The sequence below is a fragment of the Phodopus roborovskii genome, unplaced genomic scaffold (genome assembly GCF_943737965.1).
Source record: "Phodopus roborovskii unplaced genomic scaffold, PHOROB, whole genome shotgun sequence".
In the NCBI taxonomy this organism is placed as follows: Eukaryota; Metazoa; Chordata; class Mammalia; order Rodentia; family Cricetidae; genus Phodopus; species Phodopus roborovskii.
Window position 1 is genome coordinate 1,808,512 of NW_026126422.1, and position 25,257 is coordinate 1,833,768.

General features: G+C 40.8%; 1 protein-coding gene across 1 annotated transcript in view; it reads left to right on the top strand.

Annotated features, from left to right (window-relative positions):
- Metap1 (methionyl aminopeptidase 1) overlaps positions 1 to 22,162 on the top strand; it is a 32,774-nt gene extending 10,612 nt beyond the window's left edge. The window contains exons 3-11 of the mRNA XM_051185402.1: positions 500 to 612; positions 1,480 to 1,540; positions 5,850 to 5,941; positions 6,436 to 6,519; positions 9,087 to 9,225; positions 11,961 to 12,092; positions 14,742 to 14,885; positions 18,505 to 18,570; positions 20,608 to 22,162. Coding sequence (XP_051041359.1) covers positions 500 to 612; positions 1,480 to 1,540; positions 5,850 to 5,941; positions 6,436 to 6,519; positions 9,087 to 9,225; positions 11,961 to 12,092; positions 14,742 to 14,885; positions 18,505 to 18,570; positions 20,608 to 20,771 — 995 coding nt within the window. The 3' untranslated portion in view covers positions 20,772 to 22,162. The remainder of the gene's footprint in view (positions 1 to 499; positions 613 to 1,479; positions 1,541 to 5,849; positions 5,942 to 6,435; positions 6,520 to 9,086; positions 9,226 to 11,960; positions 12,093 to 14,741; positions 14,886 to 18,504; positions 18,571 to 20,607) is intronic.
- Positions 22,163 to 25,257: the final 3,095 nt, after the last annotated feature.

The window sequence follows — 25,257 nt, forward strand, 5'->3', positions numbered from 1 at the left end:
AGGTAAAATACCATTGCATATAAAAACAATCTTGGGGGGTAAAAAACAAAAAAAAAAAAAGCCATTGATTGGTTAAATTGGAATTTTTTTTTTTTTTTTTTTTTAATGTAAGTTTCCTGTGGGGTGATTTAGGATTACTGCTTTTAAGTAAGAGCAGAGAATTCAGCTGTGAAGTCCGAATTCAGATTGGAAGGTTTAGCTCATATTTGATATTTAAAGTTAAGTTCGTATGAGTTGACATTGTAGAGACCATACGTTTACCATTGGCTGCTGTTCTGTCTGAGACTGTGTACAGTCCCAGGCTGAGACAGAGTCGGAAGGTTTGTGAGCAGAGCAGTAAAACTGATGCTTTGTTAGCTTAAGTTGGGTTTTTGTGTCTGGGCTCTCTGCTCTGTATTCAGCTAAGTGAGAATTAAAGAATGCTGCTGCTCAGGAGCCTGATGACTGAAGCATCTCTTTCTTCTCTCCTTGCTTTCACATCTGTCCGTCTGTCTCCCAGAAGATGAAAAGGCAAAACGGGAAGTATGTTCCTGGACTGTAGAAGGCGATGTTAACACTGACCCTTGGGCGGGGTACCGGTACACCGGTAAACTGAGACCACATTATCCACTGGTGAGTATGTAAAATAATTACATTGTCTCTAAGCAGTTTTCAGTTTGCTTGTAAAGCAGGATTGTCTTCAGAAAGGAGCAGCAGACATTCTAGATCTCAGGATATATTATTTGGGACTAGTAGGACAAGGGCAATTGTGGAATAAGTGTATCAGATTTTAGATATAAAGACTAAAATGTCATACATTAAAAAAAAAAAATGGGATAAGCCAGCCTTCCCTCCCTCCCTCCCTTCTCCCTCTCTCTCCTCCCTGTTTTTCAAGACAGGGTTTCCCCATGTAGCTCTAGTTGTCCTGGAACTCACTCTATGGACTAGGCTGTCCTTGAACTCAAAGAGATCTGTCTGAATCTGTCTCCCAAGTGCTGGGATTAAAGGCATCCACCTCCTCCACCTGTTGGGATAAATATTCTTGTGGCTGTCATGAGAGAGTAGTGTATGATACTACTTTTCTATGAGTTTTTAATGTGACATATTGTAACCTAATGACGGTGGCTTAAGTACCACTCCAGTCCCTTCCTGTAGGGAAATTCATGCATGAATATAATGTGTTTTGATCACACTCACCCACAGCTCATTCTCCTGTCTAATTCCTTCACTGCATTTCCTAAACTGAGCCATTTCTCCAGCCTCATATCCAATCCTAAAGCATGGGTACCTTTAGCTGCTCTCCTTTCTCAAACATGTTTGACACTGACATAGAAGAAAGTAAGCTTAGCTTCAGTGACTGAAATGGGAATCTTACAATATTAACATGTCAACAAAAATTAACTTCTGAAAACTTTTGCTTGAACTTCACTCTTCAGGCTTCTTCCCAGGCTTCTTGTTACTAGTTAATAGGTGTCGGACTGATCTCGTTACTGTTTTCAGATGCCCACAAGGCCAGTGCCCAGTTACATTCAGAGGCCAGACTACGCTGACCATCCCTTAGGTAAGTCCTGCTTACCTGTTTGTGCATTTTTCCCTTTGTGGGATTGATTATCACTGCAAAGGAAGGAATGCTCTTTTTATAGAGTTTTCAGTGCTGGGCATGTAATGTAAACTTACTTTTTTAAAGCCACGTTTAGATGAAGATTTTTTTTTCTCCCATTAGGAATCTCTCCAGTTCTGAAAACTGCTTATGTGGCTGTTAAAGTCTACATTCAGAAAAAACACTGTGTTTTGTGTTATAAATGATGGGAGGGAAAGGTTTTGATTTTCTTTTTTGCAAAAGTAGATTGCGAAGGCCTGAGTGAGTGGTCACTCAAGACTGGCTGTAGTCTTAGTAGGAGTAGTAGTGGTAGTGTGCTAGTGGTGGTTTTGATGAGCCCGACTGTGGTGATGCTTTAATAGTAATTATGTTTATTTTTGCTTAACTATGTGTCAGGCACTGTGCTAAGTTCTTTGCACGTGTTACTCCATTTAATACTTTGAACACTTCTGAGGTAGGTTCTGTTGTCTTCTCTGTTTTATAGATAATGATAGTGAGACATGCAGACAAGATGAGTAATTTGCCACACAGGTCAGTGGACTTAGTCTCTGACCTTTGAACTTGTATAGTATTTAGGTTGCAGTAGGTATTGACTGGTTTTGCATATCAGAAATAAGAAATGATAAATACCAGAGATTTTAAAATATTATTTCTGTGTTTATTTATAAATTTAAAACATTTAAAATGTTTTGGTGTTGACATGATCTAATTACCTAGTTCAAGCTGAGCTCCTGTCTTAGGAGTTGTCCTGTCTCAGCCTTCAGAGTGTGGGATTCTGTGTCTGCTGCCCCTATGGACAGTTGTACAGCTGAATATAATCTGAGATAGCTGCTTTTCTCTTAATATGCACAGGGTCATAGTATCATGTTTTTATATGTAGTTTTAAAATTTAGCTAAATCCATTGTGAATAAATTTAAGGAAAAGACAGTATGAGTGATTGATACTGTGGAAGCATAGCATGTAATTCCTTTAGTCTCTTTTGAATGTAGTATTAACTTCTATTTTAAGAAATAAACATAACTTTTTAATAGAGTAGAATGATGCAGTGGAAAGAAGCCTGGCTCTATCAAGGTTTAAGATCATTCTCAAGATATTCTGTGGCTACACATTAGACCCAGTGCTGGTTTACATACAGATGAACACACCACATATACCTTTCCAGCTTTTTGTTTCTCTTAATATGTTATTATCTTAGAAATATTCTATATGAGCTCATGTAAGTTCTCCAGTTCTATAATTTTAATTTCATTGTGTGGGTGTATCGTAATTATCAACCAGGCCTCTACTAATACATGGTTAGATTAGGTTATTTACAGGGTTTTGCTTCTGTGAATTTGATTGTAGTTTCTATTCTTGTATTTTCATCTTTTTCCCCAATTAAGAGGTTTTTTTGTTTTTGGTTTTTTTTTTTTTTAGATTAATTGTCTAAAGTAATGGTTTGGATCAAAGGATTTATACATTTTTATTTTGCAATACTAGAAATTTCAGAGCGTTTTACCATAAAAAAAAACATGAGTGAGCTGGGCTCTGGTGGCACACACTTTTAATCCCTGCACTCTGGAGGCAGAGGCAGCCGAATCTCTGTGAGTTCCAGGCTAGCCTCGTCTACAGATTGAGTTCCAGGACAGGCTACAAAGCTACACAGGGAAACCCTGTCTTGAAAAACAGAAACAAAACCTTCAAATACAAACAAGTAAGCAAACAGCAAAAAATAGAACATGAGCATGCCTGCTCTGACAGAACATACACTAAAATTTGAACGATACCTGTGCAAGGGTGGCACACAGCCTCATGGAGTGGTCCAAAATTTAAAAGAAAACCTGTAACTTAGCTTCTCTTCGGTTGTCACCAGCATTGTTTGTTATCAGTACTGCTTGCATGCTCTTCATGCATTTCAAAGGTTGAGAAATTGTACATTCCTATTTTAGCTTGCACTTTTAAATTATAAAGTTTGACATCTTGTTATGTATTACAAATTGTATTTTCTTTCCTTTTGAATGTCTGTTCATATTCTTAACCTCTTTCCCCATCAGACTATTAGATTTTCTTCCAAAATTGATTCCTAAAATGCTCTTTGTATACTAACATTCTGAATTATGTTTTTTCCTCAGCTGAACACTAATCTTTTGTCCATATATTATGACAGACTTTCAGCATTTGTATATAGTATGAATATGTGTCTTGTATTATTATATTGAGTCTCATGTCTTTGGTTCAGTGTCTGACCTGTTTGTCTAGTCACACGCCATTGACAAACTTAGCCATTGGAAATGTTTCTGTATTTGTAGGCCTTGTTGTTGTCACCTTTGCTTCTTTTCAGAAATTTCCTGGGTATTCTTGCCTGTTTCTCTTTCTGTATTCAGTTTATAATGAGTTTGTCTTGATTCCCAAAATATCTTGATGGTATTGTTTGTTGAGACAAAACTCAATGTACAGATGAATTTTGGAAGAATTGATACCTAGATAGTACTAAGACTTCTATCCAAAAATAGGATTATTTTTCTGTAGTATTACTCTCCTTTCAGGGTTTCTTTTTGAAGGTCTTTTATTGTTACATTTGTTCTGGGTACTTTATTGTTTAGTAGTTTAGCTTGTTTGTATTATAGTAGGTAGAGTTTTTGATTTTGACATCTTAACTGCTAACTTGCTAAATTCTTATTTTCATTCACTCATCAGACGATTCTTTTATTCTGTGGCTATGTAATATCTGAAATTGATAAAGCTTTTATCCTTCCCTTTAAATTTTATGTTTTTACCTGGCTGTGGTGGCGCTCGCCTTAAATCCCAGCACTCGGGAGGCAGAGGCAGGTGGATCTCTGTGAGTTTGAGGCTAGCCTGGTCTACAGAGCTAGTTTCAGGATAGCATCCAAAGCAATACAGAGAAACTCTGTCTCGAAAAACAAACAAACAAAAAAACCAAATAAAACATTTTTATGTTTTCTTTCTTTCACTTGTATCTGCAAGCATTGCGGGAATAGTTGTGCCAGTTAATACTCATTCTGTGATGTTCATTGTTTGATTTGAGATTTATATCTTAAGGTGGTTGCTGCCTATACTATGAGGATTATCTTTCTGGACAGTCTTTTCTAATATTGAATTAATAACCCTGTCTTCTGATACGACTCTTTTCTTAATTTATGGTAATGAAAAAATTTTTTAGCGGGCTGGCGAGAGCTCAGTACTTCCTGTCCTTCACGAGGACCCAGCTGCCTGTAAGTCCTGCTCCAGGCGTCCACTACCCTGACCTCCACTTACCAGCACACACATATACATAAAAAACTGCAAAACTGTTTGTTTGGGCATTTTCCAGTTCAGAAATGGAAAACAGGATTGATGGAGAATTTGTTACATTTTTCCTCCAAGATTTTGAAATTGACTGTTTCTTTTAGTATATGTAAAAGTTGAATTAGACTAATTTCATTAATGAAGATTATTTGGGTAGTATTTCCCAAACTTACAATTATGACCCTGAGTGAGAAATGTTTTTATGGCATGATCTGTGTGCATACAAGTAATAAGCAGGTATTTCACAGTAGTATTTATCTGGGACTTCAGAATACAGAACATGGTACTTTCTACTCCTTTTCCCTTTTCCGATGGTTGTTAAAATAAAGCCTAGTGAAAACCTCATAAACCAGTCTGGACAGATGACTCAGCCATTAAGAGCATTGGATGCTCTTCTAGAGGACCCAGGTTCAATTCCCAGCACCCTCCTGATGGCTCACATCCTGCTGTAACTTCAGTTCCGGGGGACCAGATGCCCTTTTCTGGCCTCCAAGGCCACAAGGCGTGCAGGCAGAGTACCTGTACACTGGAAGCTTTAACAGCAAAACAAAACAGACCTAACCCAAGAAAAAGTCGTAAGCTGTCGTTTGAGTAACAGTGACTTAGGTTGTGCTTTTAGAATAGTATGGTAGTTGATTAGTTGCTGGTGTGTAGATGCTTCATGACATGGCCATAAAAGCAGTTTGTAAGTTGTGCTATACTTGTCAAAACCCATAGTTTAGTGAATCTGAGTACAATGCCTGGCTAACATTTACTGGTTCCTAGTAGAAGTTTTAGAAATAGTTTCTTTACAGCTTCCTTTATTTCCTTTTTGTGTTGGAAATATTAAAAAAGTAAACTAGCTTGACTCCTCTCCATGTGAAGTAGTGTTGTGTGGTCCATAAGGAGAATCAGCTGTTAACTGAGTTAACTGAGTCGTCAGTGTAATGCTGTGCTGAGTTCTTTCTGTTTGTTGTGGTTTTACTGACTCTTTTTCCATTCCAGGAATGTCTGAATCTGAACAGGCTCTTAAAGGTACTTCTCAAATTAAACTACTCTCAACTGAAGATATAGAAGGGATGCGACTTGTGTGTAGGGTAAGTCGTTGTCCCTTCATGGGTAGAACAGGGTTAAGAGTTCAGATAGGGCATCTGTGATTTGTGGTTTATAAAGCTGTAAGAATGTTACAATGTGAACTGTCAATAGCCATCCCGTAACCTACTTTCAAAACATTTTTTTATACTTAAATCATCTGTTTGAGAATAAAACTAAGAGTGATTCATCCGTAGTTGCCATTTTCTGTGATCAGCTTTGTATTGTTCATTTATTTACATAAACATATTTACTGAATTGGTTTTTGGAGACAGGGTTTCCCTGTGTAGCTTTGGAGGCTGTCCTGGAACTTGCGCATGTAGACCAGGCTGGTCTTGAACTCACAGAGGTCCGCCTGCCTCTGCCTCCCAAGTGCTGGAACTAAATGTGTGCACCACTACCGCCCAGCTCAAATGATTTTACTTGACTGATGTTTTTCATAAAACAAAGAGTGCAGAGTATCTGTTTTTATTTCTTCTTAAATGTACTTATTTTTCAGCTTGCTAGAGAAGTATTGGATATTGCTGCTGGGATGATCAAAGCAGGTGTGACTACTGAAGAAATTGATCACGCTGTACACTTAGTAAGAGCTTTCCTTTTTTATTTTAGAAGTTTCAAATTATTAGACTTTTTACTTCATTTTATAATGTTCAAAATATTTTATTAATTTGAAAGCTTACTTTTGCATTGTTTCAAATATGGGAAGCATTCCATAGCTATTACAATGCCTACAGATCTTGGGCATTCAGCCATTTCTCAAGCAGCAATTGAAAATATTTGGGAAAAATAACTTATATTTGAACAGACATGTTTGTGTTCTTTTACTCCTTGCTACTATTAATGTAAATATGGAGTATTTACAGTGTAATGTAAGTAATACAGTAATGGTTTAAAGTATACGGGAGGATGTGGATAGCATATATGCAGTTGTTACACTGTACAGGAGACTTGAGTGTCTGCAGTTTGGTAGCCAGCCAGGTGTTAAGGTACCAAGTCCTCCACAGATACTTAGGCATGCCTATGTATGTGATGCTGAAATCGAAGGGTGCTTGAGACATGTTATTCTGAAATCTGAACCTTTTATCAGCTTTTATAGCATTGCTTATCCAGTGCTTATAATAAACCATACCACTACATATGCCAGCTGCTCTGAAATACAGACCAAATTGCAGAAACTAGACCAGAAATCAGTTTCCTTTCATACACACAGGAAAAAGACAATACACAGATGAGCTAGGAGGATCCTGTCTTAGTCAGTGTTGTGTTGCTGTGATGAGATGCCATGCCATGACCACAGTAGCTCTTACAAAGGAAGCATTTATTTTGGCCTTGCTTACAGTTTCAAAGGGAAGTTCATTACTATCATGGCAGGGAGGGAGGCGGCAGGCAGGTAGGGGGAGGAAGAGCCCACTCCTTTGATACACTTTGTCTAACAAGGCCATACCTTCTGCCAGAGTTCAGCCCCTGGTGACTAAGCATTCAAATATATGAGCTTGTGAGTCTTATTGAAACCACAGCATATCTTAAAAAAAAAAAAAAAAATCTTATTAACAAGGCAATAAACAGATTAGATAAAATTTGTAGTATATATGTGACATAGTAATATCTTTTTGTTTTAAAATAAAGATTGCTTGTTAGAGTCTTTTAGATGTAGACTAGTTACACATTGTATGTCTCAGTTGTTAAACAGTTGTAACGCATGGACAGTGGGTTTTAACGATTTCTCCCAATCAGCCATTACTTTTGAGGTGGGGATGAAGCTGACATTCCATAGTGTTATAGTCATGATGTTATTATAAATGGTGACTACCTTCCTGGAAGAACTTGACTATATGCCTTGAGTTTATGAAAATGTTTTAAAAATTAAAAAAAAAAAGAACCCATTGTTTAGTTTGTGTGGGGTAGGATTTGTGTGTGTTTGTGTGTGTGTGAGAGAAAAAAGCTTGTGAAAATCAGTTCTTTTTTACCATGTGGTTCATGAGGGTGGAACTCAGGTTGTCAGGCTGGTGGGAAATGTCTCTACCCTCTGAACCATTATGCTGGCCTTGTAGGTCTTTTATTTAGACTTACATGAATTTTGGTTGGGAGTATTGTATGTGTTAGTATGTCACAGGTAGGCATTTGAGTACTTCCCAGGGCCAGGGCTCTTGAAGGTATCTTCATAGTCACTCATTTGCCATCACCAGCATCCTCTGGAGGTGGGTGAGTAGGTGCTGCTGCCACTTCCATTTTATAGGGACTGAGGGGAAGAGGTGTTAGATTATTCAAGTGGTGAAGCTGGCCATCTACTCAGGGATAGAAACTGACATGGTAACTGCAGAGTACATCCACGTCAGGGAAGTGCCGGAAGGATGTAGTTATTTTCTCTGAACAGTATTTTCTGTCTCAGGGAACTTCAGGTTATTTGCAGAGCTCTAGAAGTAATGGAGTCTCTCGTAAAATTATGAACTATTGCACGAACAGTATCTTGTGCAGCCATTAGAGATGTGTGAAACTGAAAACCACTGCACTGTGTGGATACAGAGTCTACAGCACTCTGATTATCATGTGTAAGATTCACACAGTGTTTTCTAGTTCCACAGAATTCATTTCAAAAGCGATCATCAAATTTCACAGGAAGTACTTTACCACTTCTTAATTGTACATATATTCATTTTCTTGTTATAGGGATGGAGTTGGCCTTAATGTAAGAGGGAATTATTAAAAATGTGTTATTTTTACGGAATATGTTTCCCAAGTAGTGGTTAAGTCAGAGTCTTTATATGATGACACTTTTTTGTATTATGTGAATTTGCTTCTCCTTTACATGGAGACCAGCAAACTGGTTTGCATACAGTATATTTAATTGCCATATAGCATATTAGACACTGGGCAAGATAATATCTACTGCCCTGGCATGGTGTCATTGTATGTCTGAGTACCAGTTTCTTTCCTGTGAATTCTAAGAAAAGCCTGGGTGTGTGTTTGCTTGTGCACATTTATGTATACATACACACACACCCATCACTATTTTAAAGTAAAATAAGATTAGTTCTTATACTAGCATCTGTGATAAAATTCTTATGATTTTATGATCTGATTAATTATATACAGATTTTTTTTCCTTTTGTACACTCCAAATGATTTTCTCTATATTTTAATTTACTGTAGGCATGCATTGCAAGAAATTGCTATCCTTCTCCCCTGAATTACTATAATTTCCCAAAGTCTTGTTGTACCTCAGTGAATGAAGTCATCTGCCATGGGATTCCAGACAGACGGCCTTTGCAAGAAGGCGATATTGTTAATGGTAAGAAATATTTGTGACATTTCATTGTGAGTAAAGAAACAAGTTTTGGGAGTCGGTTAGGTTGTTTCTGTTTCTTGACTTGTTTTTTTCCACTATTTAAAACTCAGCGTCACTCAAAATTGAAGGAACCCCACTTTGTTTTTTATTTTGAGACAAAGTCTCTTTTTAGAGCCCTATCTCTTCTAGAACTCACCATGTAGATCAGGCTGGCCCTGAACTCACAAAATTCTGCCTGTCCCTGCCTCTCAGTGCTAGTGGATTTCCTGCCACCACACATGGCAGGAAATCCATTTTTATTGATTGTATGTTGCCTTCAGCATACATCTAAAATTATATGTTCTATACAATCTGTATTTCTTCAGTGTATTTCATATGTGATTGGTAAGTAGGCAAAGGATGACAGTGCAGAAGTAATATTGTATCTATTATATAATTTTTCCTCTACCAAAATTTACTAATGGTTATGAAGAGGTCAGGGTAGGTTTTCAGGAGAGATTTCAGAGAAACCCTTAGTTGTAATTTATAAAGTCCTTATAAAGGGAAAACCTGCAGAAGTGCCTTTTTAAAATGGAGTGGCTTTGGACTCCCATACTCTGCTGTCTTGGAAACACTGCATGTCTTGAGCTGCAATAACATTTCCCTTTGGGATTGAAAGTATCAGTGAAGAAAGTTCCCTAGAGAAAAGTAATCGGCAGTCTTACCCACTGTGAACTCCAGTGACAACTGGCTTGGCAAAAGATGACCCCGGTGCCATCATAACATGGAAGTTATGGGGATAACCAGCTACTTTTTGATTTGGTTTAAGAAACTCATGGGTCAAGCCGTAATTGGCTAAGTCATAGGCTCCAGGGGACAACAGGGTACTACCATTCTGTTAAATGAACACAGCATTAAAGGGCACCCTAGGTTTTTACCTTTATACCCACAGGTTAGTACAGCTCTCAACTTTGACCAGAGAACCTCCTTTTTGTAGTAGATGGGTTAATAATAGAGAGACTCATTTGTAGCCAATATGCAGTGAAACAAGAGAGACGTGTGCTTAGCTCTACGTGGAACATCTCTATCACACCCTCATCCCCTCACCCTACCCCTGCCCAGACTCAGGGACCATGTTAGAAGAGGGCAGAAAGAGCCTGAGAGTCAAGTCTGTAGACATCTGCAGGGAAACAGTGTTTCCTGGACACGACAGCCTTGGGCACAGGAATTTACAGCACCTGTAACTGAACACGCGACTTTTGCCTGCCAAAATTTAAGCATTGGGTGGAGTGCGGAGGGCTCGTGAAGTCCTAACCCTTAGCTGAGACGCAGCTGTGGTTTGTGAGGCGGGGAGGGTCAGGAATGGTCTGACTGCAGGAGGTGTCCTACACCTATGTGCATATAGGTAGCACTAAGAGGACTTGGGAGTGTTTAAAACTAACACATAAAGTTGGGAATGGAAGAATGGAAGGAATAGGGGGTGGATTTGGTCACAATGCATTATATTCATATATTAACTTCTCAAACAATAAAAATTAAAAAATGGTAGGCTTCCCTAGATATAGTCATGTGCATGTATTATATATGCATAAAATTCAACTTATACACTGCAATGTCTAATGTAAAGTTTGCGTTTGTATGAGTGTGTTCGTGTATGAGTGTGTGCATACTTGTGTGGACACCAGAGGTTAACTTCAGTGTTTTCCTCTGTCACTGTCCCCTTATTTTTGATGGCTCTCACTAATCTGGAACTTACCGTTTAACTAGACTAGCTGGCCAGTGCATCCCCAGGATCCTCCTGTGTCTGCTCTCCCAGGGCTGGGCTCACAGGCATGTGTTCCACACCTGACTTTATTTACTAAGAGATCACTTTATCCATCGGTCTCTAAAGGCCTCTATAGGGCATTTTTTTAATTACTAATTGAAATTAGTCTTTCTAGTGTCCAGAGAAGCAAAAGTCAAATTAGAGACGACAGATAGAAGATATTAAATATAATATTGTCTTTATTATAGTTGTTTCTGACTTTTTAAAGGTTGTTTATAGACATAAGTTCCGAGTTCAGCCCTGATACTCATACAATATTTAATTATTGTTATTATTTGCAACAGGGTCTCACTATGTAGCTCTCCCTGGTCTTGAACTCATAGAGTCCCTCTGCCTCCCGGGTGTGAGAGTAAAGACATGTACCACCACACCTGGCTAAACCTTATTCTTTTTGTTATGTGCACAGCATATGGCGTTTTTGAGGAATGAATTGTCTACTCTGCAGTGTTGTTAGCTCCTCAAAATCTGTAGTGTGAAGATACTCATTTAGTGTGTTCTCTAGAGAGACGTGTAGTTTATTGTAGTGACACAGTAGTAATCTTTTAAGTCCGGGATGAAGACGGGCAAGTACTTACAGATGGAAGAAAGACCAGTGGGATTTTGAGATTGGCTTTGCCCCCTTGTGTCCCAGGAAGAGTGAGCTAAGATAACTGGGAATGTCTGTTTAATTTCAGAACTTGGATGCAGTCGTCAGTTCAGTGTCCGCACCTGGTTAGTTATCTTACACAGCTGTCCTCTATGTAATGTTTCTTCTGTCACAGCGGATCTCATTACTAGCGTAAAAGCTCACCACTGCCTTATGCTGCACAGCCATGCTGTTGTTCCGTACAGTGAGCTCAGTCGAGTTTCCCTTGAGGGTTTCCTGTAGGCAGCACTCACTGAGAGTGCGGGCAGATCCTTTTCATTGGCTTACCTTTGCCCTTTTTCCTTCCAGTGGACATCACTCTTTATCGAAATGGTTATCATGGGGATCTAAATGAGACCTTTTTCGTTGGAGATGTGGATGAAGGAGCACGGAAACTTGTTCAGACTACGTATGAATGCCTGATGCAAGCCATTGATGCAGGTCAGCCTCAGCCATGCACCACACACCACACATCACCAGCGTGCAGTGTACTTCCATTTCATTTATTTACTCACTGTGTTTGAGGCAGGTTCCACTGTGTAACAGGCCTGGCTGTCCTGGAACTCCCGCCTGCCTCTGCCTCCTGAGTGCTGGGATTAAAGTGTGTGCCACCACTGCCCGGCTGCTCTTTTAGTTTCTTAATATTAGGGTTTTATAGCTGTTATCCTGGACATTGATGGTTTCCTGCTATTACAGTGTTACTATAAGTACATTTCTCTAAGATCCTTTTCAGCCTGTCTTAGGCCTTTTTTATGTTATTTATGGGAATGGCAGAACAGGAAGGGCTTGTGGTTGAGACTACCAATAAAAGGATAGTTTGAGAGCAATTTTCCAGAAAGTTCCACAGCCTTTGAATTTTTACATTCACCGTGTTGTCCTCATCACACTAGATTCCCATCAAAGCCCTGACATGTTATCAGCAGAGTATTGAACAGGGGTGGGGGGGTTCTTTTCTTTGTTTTTTATTTTTTCTAGACAGGGTTTCTCTGTCTAGCAGCCCTAGCTGTCCTGGAACTATCTCTGTAGCTCAGGCTGGCCTCGAACTCAGAGATTATCCTGCCTCTTCTGGGATTAAAGGTGTGTGCCACCATCACCCAGCCAGAGTGGAATTCTTTAGCAAATGCATGGTTAAGTCTAATAAGATTGATCTATTTTTTATTGTTTTTAGTATGCTGTTTGAGAGAGCTCTTTTTGATTTACATAAAGGCTGCATGGGTTAAAGTGAAAATGATAAGTTATTAGTGTGGGAAGTCCTCCCTACCCAAATGTAGTTACTGTTAAATAAAATCTTGAAAATTTTAGGTGGTTATTACAGTAAGATAACAACTTTAGTGTTCTCACTTTTGTGAGCTTCAGTTTTCTATTATTTTTAAGGTTTTTACCCAAATAGTTTGTGTAGTGTTTCTGTCGTTTGCCTGTATGACATGATTGACCTAGCCAGACGTATGGAGTGCTGTACAGCGACATTTGGCAAGGAGTGACCAGAAGCTGACCACCATAGCAGTAGTCAGGAAAGAAGCAAGGTGTTGAGTCTGTAGGTGGGTGCTACACCTGTAAAATGCAGCGTTGCTGCTTGCCTTGGCAGCACAAGCTGAAATGCTAGAGAAGATACACAAGATCTTAATACACAAATGTAGGAAATGTTCCACATTTTAAAGAAAAATCCAACAATGTTTGTAACAACCTCCCTCCCCAGTGTGGAGTATTGAAAGCTTGAATGATTATTAAAATTATTTCTAGAGTAGAAGTCTTGGTTGTATCTGTTAATGGCACTGTGAGTCTGGTAATACTTTATTTCATTTCAAGAAGTTTAACTGTATCTTTGGTGCCTACCCATTGGGTGCCATCTATCAGCCCTCTTCCCTTATGAAACAAAAATGTTTCCAGAGAAGGCTCTTGGGATCAAGGTTGTCACCAGTTGTATATTTGGGGGAAGAATCCTTGCTTCCTCTGCCATTATTGTTGAATAAGGATTTCTTTCATTATTTTTTCATTGTGGCTTAAAATTTGGTTGTATTTCCACCACCTCCCTAAGACTGATAAGCTCTGGGTGGGATTGAAAAAAAATTACTGGAAAATGTAGCATGAATAATAAAAATCCAGAGACAGATATTGGGGTTCAAGCTGAAGATTAGAAAAGCAAAGCAGCCACTAGAGATTTCTTACCTCTACCAATGTTCCCTGTCCTCAGCATGACTGCAGAGTGATCGACTCCTGTCTCCCCCTCCTTCTAGTCCTCTCTCGTGCTGGGATTAAAGGTGTGCACCACCGCCGCCAGCCTCTATGGCTGGGATTAAAGGTGTCTGCCCCCACTGCCTGGCTTTTGTGGCTGACTAGTGTGCCAAGCTTTAGATCATAAACAAAATATCACCACAGGAAAAGTTATTGTGGTGGTTCCTCAAAACTCAGAAATGTTGACTAAAATACCAGCTGGTTACTCAGACCTTTAATATACGGGGAAGAAATGTATCCTTTAGGGGAAGTTTTATGGAAACCGAGATGGGGTAGCTCACTGAAGAAGAGTGAAGACCCACTTCTAAACCAGGTCTTTGAGGTGGGAAGATCACCTTTAGTCTGGCAGCCTATGTGAAACGGAAGAGGGAAGCTTGCTCTCTTCCTACTTGTTCTCACCGTTTCTGGCAAGTTGGTTCCTTCACTGGCATTAGAGCCTCCTACCTTGGGATTCTGGTGTATACGGAAGCCCAATTGAGATGTCCAGCCTCGTGAACTGAACGACCAACCCTTTGTTGGTGACAGTCATTGTTGGACTAGCTGGACCACAACTTGTTAACTGTTCTAATAACAGGGAAAGAGGGTTAGAACAATGTGTTTTTCATTCTGTTGTAATGTTCTTAGGGAAAACAAATGGTGCCTCTTTGATCCCTTGGTGTTCTGCGTGGTGGTCTCCCCTTTTTTGCATTCAAGGAAGTGCTCCTGTTTTTGAGTCAGTCGCTGGCTCTCTGGATTTCCCTGTGCCTTCGTTTCCTCCTATGAATGTTCAGGCATGAAGGCACAGTGTTTACAGAGGTCCTTGCAAGGAAACCAACTGCTTTAAGTGCTATTGTTCCTCATGGTTTTTTCTTCTTTCAGTGAAGCCTGGTGTTCGATACAGAGAACTGGGAAATATCATTCAGAAACATGCCCAAGCAAATGGATTCTCAGTTGTTCGAAGCTATTGTGGACATGGAATCCACAAACTTTTCCATACAGCTCCCAATGTACCACATTACGCCAGTGAGTACTGTCCAAATACTTGGCTATTTCTGTTTATGAACAAATGACTCAAGTATAAGTCAGGACCTCCTATTTTGTATTTACTGAAGTATAATACTCAATGTATTAGTTATGAGTACACCCCCTTTCCTCCCAGTTTTACCTGTTCAAACACAAGTCATATTGAAATCTTTCTCACATGATAGTCTGTAGGAGGTATGTGGCCATGAATAGGTGATCCAGGCTCTGCTATCTTCAGCCCATTTTTTCAGGTCACCTTGAGATCGTTTCTTAGTCAGCCGGTAATGTGTCGGGGGAGATGCTTGGAAGCGTGAGCTTGGGAGTTTTAGTCTACCAGCTGGGGATTGGCGTAAATTACCTATATATTTTCTTCAGCTTGTAGGAGTTCAGTGACTTAATTATGTCTAACGGCAAGGGAGACGTCAATGTAATCTACTGAGTCCTCTTGGAGAAACAAATGGATTGTGGCGATCAGTGCATAGCTTGCTGTCATCCTTTTGGTTCCCTAGGTGAAATCATTTCATCTTCATGTGGAGTTCTTTGTGTATTATTTATTGGTTTAATAAAGAGAATAAGATATTTATTAGAAGCAAAGGAAGTCTAAGACATTGTATTCCAGAGGTCTCTCCTCTGGAAGATTAGCCTTTAGCAGGAGTGCATGTGTTACTTAGTGTTAGAAGTGATAGCTGCCCGTGAAAGTGAGCGACAAGAAGGAATTTGATACACATGACTGTATGCACTTAGACACATTTCTTCCTCTTTCTCTGTTTCTGAACTTTTATGTAAATACTCAGTAATGTCTTTGTGCTAATTTTTCTCACCCTACAGTAGTTGGGAATGGTGATATATATTCAGGAGTTGTTGATTCCTGGGGCACTTGGAGTTCTGCCTGACATTCATACATGAAAAGTGACCTGATGGTTTAAAATGGTAGGGAAGCTAGTGTGGTGCTGAGGTACAGCATCCTGGGTGTCACTTGCAGACCACATCATTCTGTGAGTTGTGATGTTAGGAAAGAAAAGACACGGACATTAGAAAACATGTAGCAGCTTTATTCGTATAAACCCTGAAGTAACTCTAGTGCCCGCGCCATTCACGAAACTGACACGCTGATCTCAGCACCAGGGCCATGTGTGCTAGAGACTGCAGAGGGGGAGTGAGAGTCTTTCCAAGTGCAGAGGCAGCAAAACACGCTGGTTTAAGTGTGCATAAGTAAGTGAGGCTGAAGAAGTAACATTTGTGGGAGGGGAGTCTGTGTTTCATATTAAAGCATTTACTTAACTGTCAGAAAGGAAACATGGTGGAGTCGTGGCTCAGTGGTTATGAGCACTGTCTGTTCTTCCAGAGGACCAGGCCAGGATTTCCTGCACCCACACGACAGTTTATTAGCTCTATAATTCTAGGACCAGGGAATTTGATGCTGTCTTCTGGCTTCTGCAAGCACAGACATACATGTAGGCAAAATACCTGTATACATAAAAATGAAAATTATAAAACAAAATAAAAAGCCAGGTGGTGGGTGGTGCATGCCTTTAATCCCAGCATTCAGGAGGCAGAAGCAGGAGGAGCTCAGGGAGTTCAAGGCCAGCCTGGTATACAGAGCAAGTTCCAGGAAAGGTTCCAAAGCTATAGGAAAAAAAAAAGTTAAAAAATTAAGAAAGAAAACGGAGGCAAGTCATTGTCCACATTTGTGTTTCTGAGTCATTCGTGACAGAAGTCATGGTGACAATACCCGAGTTTACACGTCCACTCGAGTTACTGTAATGATGAGTTTTATTTTATTTACTTTTTGGAGACAGGGTCTCACTTACAGCCCTGGCTGTTTTGGAACTTACTTTGTAGATCCGGGTGGCCTTGAATTCAGAGATCATCTGCTCCTGCCCTCTACACCCCGCTCAGGGTTTGCATACAGTGATGTTGCCCCTCAGATAACCCGTGCTTGTGGAGTGAGTTGTTAGCGAAATGAACACATTCTAAGGCATGAGTAGGAGGAGTTACAGTTCTTTCAAATGAACAATGGGTGAGTGGACGGGAAGATTTTCTATATTAGCTCTATATTAGTTCAGTAGCTTGTCATCTGAGTGCTTTAATTGCTTCCGGTAGCTGCATTGTAATCAGTGGGATTTAATGCTCTACCCTTTGAATCCGTTATACTTCATATACCCCAATATTTAATCAGTGTAAAGTTTCAGTTTTTAGTTTGGCAGTGTGTTGCCTGTTTTTTTTTTTTTTTTTTTTTCATTAAAAACTCATCTCCATTGCTGTGGTGGCTTCAGAGGGCACAGCCCTAGATCCCTTCATGTTCTCTGTGACACCATACAAGGACTCTTAGCATTTTCTCTCTGGTAGATCCAGGGCACCCACTCCCTGTAAATCAGAAGTTGCAGGCCATTTAGAGAGAAAGTTCATGATATTGGAAAAGAAAAACCTCTTACAGTTCTTAGTTGATTTCTGTTTCCAAGGGTTCCCATGAGTTTAAGAACAGGATTTGTTGTGAGTGCACTTTGGGAAGCCCAATAGTGGTCAAGCAGTGTAGCTGGCTGTATACCAGGAGGGGCTGGAATAGAAGTGTGAGGGCGAGGCGCCATCACACCTAAGCAGTAGCTTGCCCACCCAGCAGGAGTAGGTATAGGAAGAGAACCTTGGAGTGGCTGACGTGTGTGCCCTCTGGTGGCCATCCTGAGTAAATGCCATGCTCCTTTACCTGATTTGTAACTTTTATGGTTTAAATTTTTAGATTTAAAACTGCTCCATATATTGGTTAGGATCTTCTGACAAGACTGTTTGTAGTTTTAAACTCTGGTTTTGGAGACAAAGCAAAGCAAGAGTGGTTTTTTTGTTTTTTTTTTGGTTGTTTTTCGAGACAGGGTTTCCCTGTGACTTTGGAAGGTGTCCTGGAACTAGCTCAGTAGACCAGGCTGGCATTGAACTCAAAGGAATCCGCTGGGATTTAAGGTGTGTGCCACCAGCGCCAGGCAAGACTGGGCATTCTTAATCATGCCTCATGGTGGTCCTGAAAAATACTATTTGTGAACTTGACAAAGGGGCCAAAGGAAGTATTTGGAGTGTGAAATGCAATTTGTTTTCAGATAGAAATAAATGTCTTCTCATTATTTAAAAAATTGCCTCCTATGCAGTTTTACTTCCATTTGAGAGATGAAAGATTACTTACAAACCTTTCTGAAAGTTGTGTATTAGTGTGTTCTGTTATATAAATATACTCTGCTTCCTCAGAGAAGCGAGAGGCTTCTGCTATATGACATGTCGCTCAAACTCCCATACTTATGGAGTTCTGGGAATTATTATGTGCTTATTATGTGCTCCACCACACTCAGCAGTCATTGCCTTTTCTAATCTGTATTAACATAAAGACTGCTTTTCCACAATGGTGATTGTATCTGCAGCCGAGCCTGTAGCTATCCCTGTATTTTAAGCATAAGCCTGGAATAAAATCTGCCCACAGACAGATGGTTACTGGCGATGGCCTCTTTGCTGAATTGCAGACTGGGAGAACTGGGAGAGTCATGAAGGGGAACTGCCGGAAATGTCGGTCCCTGCGAGCTGTTCAGTTCAGTGCTGTTGGGTTGTGGTGTCTCTTGAGACTTTCTTTTAATTTCAGAAAATAAGGCGGTTGGCGTGATGAAGTCGGGCCACGTGTTTACAATTGAGCCAATGATTTGTGAAGGTGAGTGTGTTCCTGTATTCTTTGTAACGTTTCTTTTTTTTCTTTTTAATTTTTGCCAGTGCACACATAGTATGTAGAGGACAGACAACGAGGAGGGATTGGTTCTCTACCATGTGTGGCCTGCGAACCAAATGTCGGTTGTCAGGCTGGTGGCAGGCACCCTTTTCTGCTGAAGTGCCAGGCTTTGTAACATTTGTTGGGTTTTTATTTATTTTTGTTACCCATCAAATCAATAGCTGGTTCTACTTGCTTCCTTCTCCCGATGGTATCTTGATTGGTAATATGTAGAGAATTGAACATGTAAGGGTTTCTAAGAAGATACTTTCTAAATGATAATTCTTCTGTCAGTAAGTGTAAAGTACTTGACTGTGGTCCCTATTCATAAAGATCTTATCAAAGGATGAGTTACAGTGATAAGATTGTGCCTCAAGCCTCTGTAGAAGTTCCGGTATGATGTAGGTTGGGGAAGAGGAGACAGACAGTTACTATCCAAGTTAAGTCCAGCTGAAGAAGAAGCCATTAGAAGGGCAAACATGTCGTTGAAGAGTGTAACCTGCTCAGGATGGGCATCTGGCCCTTCAGAGTCAGCATCCACACCTTGTGGTTTCATGCAGCATCACACAGAAGCATATCATCCACTCTGATGTCTGGCAGTATTCTCTCAGGTCCTCTGGCAGCACAGGCTGTAACGATGGGCTCCTTGTCACAAGCAGTTGTCAGATTATAACTGAAGTACTTCTACCAGTTCTTCGTTGGGCTCAAGCAGGTGGACTAGTGTCTCCTGAGTTCTTTGGAAGCACACCTTCCCAGGTCTTTCAGGTGTGAATACTCAGTTCTTCAGTGGCCAGAGGTCAACACCATGCTGTTTCTCTGGAGCCATCTACTTTGTTTTTGAAGTAAGTCTCTCCCTGGGACGTGGGGCTTGCCAATTAGGCTAGGCTGGCTGCCATCGAGTCCCAGGAGAGCTGTCTAATTCTCTGGAGCTTAGCTTTTTGCACTGGTGTTTGGTATGGAACTCTGGGCCACATACTTTAAGGCTAGTGCTTTGCCAATGGGGCATCTCCTAAGCTCTCACAGTTTTCTTAGCCCTCAAAAACAAAACAAAAACAAAACTATTTCCCTGAGCTGGAGAGATGGCTGCTCTTCCAGAGGACCTGGGTTCGGTGCCCAGCACGCACATGACAACTCACAACTGTATAATTCCATTTCTAGGGGGTCCAGTATCCTTACACAGATGCATGTGTAGTTAAACACCAGTGTAAATAAATACATCATAAAAAACAAAACAAAAAACTCCCAACAACCTATCCCAGCACTCTGGAGGCAGAGGCAGGCAGATCTCTGAAATTGAGGTCACCCTTGTCTACAGAGTGAGTTCCAGGACAGCCATGGTTACACAGAGAAAAAAAGCAAACCTTATTTCTCTTTGCTTCTCTTTTTTATGGTTGTAAGAATTTTATATTGCAGTCTGTCATCAGCCATTTACAGTTGTGTCAGGAGTGACACACTGTAACAGTGCAGGAACTAATGTTCAAGTTGTCCACTGAGACAGTTCAGTCAGTCAGTCTGGAACGTTGCCAGTTCACATCTCTGCTTAGTTCTGTGGGGAGGCATTTCCATGTGTTTGCTGAAAGGAAGGCTGATGCCTTTATTTTGGGAATGCCACCTTGGTTTGATACCAAGAAATATAGAAATTGCTACACAGAGGAAAACTGGGCATGGTTACTTCATGAGTGCGGATGGGAATGAAAGGGGACTTTACCTAACACCGGGTGTTAGGTGGGTAGGACAGTCCATTGGACTGCCTGGTTCCTCTCTTGTTTGTTTTTCCAGATGGGGTTTTTCTGTGTAAGATCCCTGGCTCTCTTGGACCAGGCTGACTTTAAATTCACAGAGATCTGCCTGCCTCTGCCTCCTAAATGCTGGGCTTAAAGACGTGCGCCACCAATGGGCTATTCCTTTCTTGATGCATACTCTCCTAGAGACTATTTAGAAATGTGGATGACAAAACTCAGCAGCTGTTTTTGCTTATTTAAGGTGGATGGCAGGATGAAACCTGGCCAGATGGTTGGACTGCAGTGACGAGAGACGGGAAGCGATCCGCTCAGTTTGAGCACACCCTGCTGGTCACGGACACTGGCTGTGAAATTCTCACCCGGAGACTCGATAGCTCTCGGCCTCATTTCATGTCCCAGTTTTAATTTTCCCGAGATGCCTAATGTCTGAACACGTCTTGTACTGTGCATTTTATTGAAAGTACAGAAATGAAGAGCTTTTTAAAAACCACTCCTTTTGTTTTGACTGTGGGTAAGGAAGGACAGCACTTGGTATGTGTCCCCAAGAGCTTTTTTGGGGGGTCTGAAAAAGCTGAGAAGAATAAAGGAGACGTTGCTGACTTCCTTCAGTCCCTGGCCTCACCCCTCAGTTCTCTGTACTGTGTTTTCTTCTTTGTCCCTTGAGCACTATGACCCTAAATCTGCTTCTCATTGCTTTAGCACTGCCGCAGACCAGCCGCCAAGGGCCAGCAGCTTTCCAGGGGGTGCTGAAGATAAGAAATCTTGAAACTTTAGCAACACGTTGCTCCAGAATTTTATTATATATTGATATATATGTGGAAAATATATGCATACATTCTAAATTCCATATACATAATTACTGAACACTGGCCTTTGGTCTGGGTCGACTCTGCTTTGACGGGATGTTTTCTGTCGTAAGCGGAGTCATAATTTGTTGGTGGTTGACTTCTGGTTGGGGAGTGGCCTCCTCTCGCCCTCATGCTCATCATTTGCCTTGTATGTATGCAGGGGAGACTTAGGCAGCGTGGGCTGTGTTAGTGAACGCATGGTAAGGTCACGTGGGAGGCTGTCAGACTTTGTAAGGTCTGGTGTGGTAGAAATAGCTGTGCTGCAGATGGTGGCTGGTTACTGCAGCCATTCCACCACACACGGCCATCGCAGACTCTGTCTGGCCAGAAGTGTGAGGTCAGAGCCCTTCTGCTGAAAGGTATCCATACCTCCGAAGAGTGGCGGTTGTCCTATGGCAGGCAGATGACGGGAAAGAATTCCACACGGTCCGCAGGCGTGCAGTCACAGGTGACTGAGAGTGTCACCGTTCAGTAAGCTAACAGCAGTGGGAAGGAACTTGTTGCAGTACTCTAAGTGCTGGGTGGGGGTGCTGCTGTCCCGTAGTGCAGGTGTACCTCACCTCTGCAGTCGGGCCTCATCAAAAGATGGCTCTGATGCCAGCATCCAGCATTGTGCTGTTTGCTGGTTGTCCAAACACAAGTGTATGCAGTGGAGACACAGCAGATCGTAAAGTTGTCGTGAGACTATCCTCGATTACACCAGTGACACATACTTAAGACATCATCTTTTCCAGAGTGCCTCAGACCTTATTGCTTTAAGAGAATGATAATGTTTTCATGACTTTATTTTAATAATTTAGTAAAGTGATTGAATCTGGTGTAGACTTCTGGGTGTGTGTGTGTGTTTAAAGTTTTTATCAAACTGTAATATTTGTGAATGGAATGCCTTGTAATATGAATGTTAATATAATATGTAAAGGGAGATTAAAAGTTTGAATGATTATCCCACCTACTGTAGTTGCATTTGTTGGCATTTCCGAGGGAATTCATGGGAATGAGGCTAATTTCATAATCTAAACTAAACTCATGACCATTGGAGCATACACACCTTTCCAGGTATAATATTGTACCATAAGTGCATGCTGTTTAATCCAGCAGCGTGCCAGCGCCATTTGAGATGTAGCTGTATTATGAGAGTTTTTAAGGCCAAGAGTATTTAGGGGAAAAGTTTGTATTCTGGCAGATTAGTAAGTGGGGTTGTGTTCAATTTATATCATTAGAAAAGAGAGCTTCAGCAGCAAAATCTTGGTATAGTTTCCTGGGGAAAATATAAATATACATATATTTATGTGTATGTATGTGTATGTATATATATATGCATACATACATGCTGGTAGGAATGCTTTCCTTGGTTTGAATTAAAAACAAAAAACAAAAACAAATAAAACCAATGTGGGCTCTATTCTAATTACATATCTCCAATAAAAAGTATGTTTAGTTTACAAGACCTCTACTTGCATCAGTGTACAACCACAGTTAATGTAGTAACTTGCTTGTCAGTGCTGGGATTGAACTGGTGACTGTGTACATAGTAGGCAGTCTGCTACAGCATGCACAGGCTAACTGGTGAGATGATCGTTCTTTTCCTCCTGTTGTCCCGTAAGTGTCTCCTACGTGACTCCAAATCCAGTTACTTGACAATAAAAATAAGCAATCACATGGGCACTAATACCAAGAAAACTTGTTTGCCCTTGGTATTAGTGCTTTCTTGTTGCTGACAGTGCCCAACAAAAGCAACTAAGGGAAGATTTATTTGGGCTTAGCATTTAAAAGGGTCATGACGTATCTTGAAGAATGGCGCTGTGATAGAGCATCATCAACCTGTAGGTCACCTTGTGTCCTTGGGAAGCAGATGAGATTATGCTGGTGCTTAGCTGGCTTCCTCCTTTTCCTCTGTATTCAGTCCAGGCCCTATGATGGTTGCCTTTTTACATTCAGCATGGGTCTTCGCTCCTCAGGTAATTCCAGACACTCCCATAAGTGTGTCTCCTAGGTGACTCCAAATCCAGTTACATGACAATGAAAATAAACTCACATTCCTTATCTTTGCTTTCTATTTTTTTGTGGTGGGTAAGTACTTTAGAACCTTTTCACCAGTATTTATTCTTGTTGCCCATGTGTGTTAAATTACAGACAAGGCTGCAGTTGGACACTTTAATTTCTGTCTTCTAATTCACTTCTGCTTTGGTTGAAATTAGCAACAGAATACTGTGCTCTGCACAAGTAGATGCACACCCATGGGGTATGTAAATGATCTGTCCTTAAAGTTTTTACTCTTGGACTAGAGATGGCTTAGTAGTTAGAGTGCTTGCTTGATGCACAGTCGTGAGCACCAGAGTTGTGATCCCAGCACCCATGGCAAAGCCAGGTGTGTCCCCAGTAGTAGGAGATTGCTGGAGTTTGCTGACTGTCAGCAGAGCCAAAAACCAGGGGCCTCAGGCTCAGCGAGATGCTGCCTTGAAAGAAAAGGCCGAGTGCTAGAGAGGGACTCCTGTTTTCTCTAGTCCCAGTGCAGGTGTGGCCTTGTACACGCCATACTTTACAGAAAATAAGATTTTATCTTGATGTTTTGAAAATGGTATAGGAAAGTTGAAATTAAAATATTTGTTATCTATATCCAGCTGTAAAAATTTTGCCCCCTTTGCTTCATGTAGATGGAAGTGTCTGTCCTGTAGCTAGCTGTTTAGTACCAAATAAACACAGAAGCTTATATCAATCGCAAACTGTTCGGCTGATGGCTCAGGCTTCTTATTGGCTAGTTCTTTCATTTCTATTGATCTACATATCTCCTCCTGGTCTTGGCTTACAAGCGAATGCTTGGGCATCCTACCTGACTGCCAGCTGTATGGTGTTTTCTTGACTCCTCTACTACCTTTCTCTACCCTGTTTTGATTTCCTGCCTGGCTAAACCCTGCCCGCCCATTGGTCAAAACAGCTTTATTCATCAACCAGTAAGAGAACATATTCATAACATACAGAAGGACATCCCTTATTATGGACTTTACCCTAACCTGGTCCCGGGATTGAATCCAGGGCTTTGTACACAAGAAAAGGGTTTTACTTTACCTACTACTGCTTGAGTCTGTATTTCTGTAAGTGCGTTTGTGCCAGGAGTGTAGGACAGAGTGCTTGACTAGCACATGAGGCTTTGCAGTTTAATTTCCAGTAAGTACCCACACCCCAGCAAAGGAGTATGTGTGGTAATAACATAATTGTTACATTAATAAAAGTATATGCAGACTTAGTTTCCCCCAAGTTTCTTCCTGCTGGTCCCAGAGCGGTAGTTTCTTTGTTCTAGAGTAACTTCCCTGCCCTTTTAGTATTTTAGGAAATTAATACTTGAAAAATCGTGTCTGTTCCATATAAAAGTCTAATTCTCGTGAGGATATGCTGAGGAGAAATATTTTGACAGAAGGCTTCATAGATGTCACGTTGCATTCATTACGGCCCATATGAGTTGTCACAGTATTCCAATGTGCTTGATCACTTTGTGTCTGTTACCCATCCCTATTTTTCCCCATTACTTTTTTTTTTAAACAAGTGGATTGTGGGAGCTAGTTGGAGGCAATTTGGATGTCATTTTCACTGTGATTTTAGCATTCATTGATACCCTTGCCTGAACCCACTGTTACCTTGCATTTCCCAAATCCAGTATTCCATTTATATTGACATTTTTACAAAGAAGCACTTTCTGTCTACGTTTATTAGCTTAGCTGACAGTCTACTGCCCGACCCTTAGCAAGCCCCTCAACTCCAACTTGACTATCACTGTTAGCTCCTAGGTTCTTTTGGTGGGAGTGCAGGTTGGAGACAAGCCTTGGCTGTCCTAGAACTTGCTCTGACTCACAAGAGATCTGCCTTCCTCTGCTGGGATTAAAGGTGCATGCCACCACCGCCAGGCTAGATTCTTATTTAAATAACTTTTCCCATTGAGAATTTGATAGTGTAATTTGGATCCCACCCCTCCCCTCCCCCACCACCTCCCAGATCCACCTTCATCTTCCTACCCAACTTTTGTGTTTTTTGCTCGGAGTGGAGGCCTG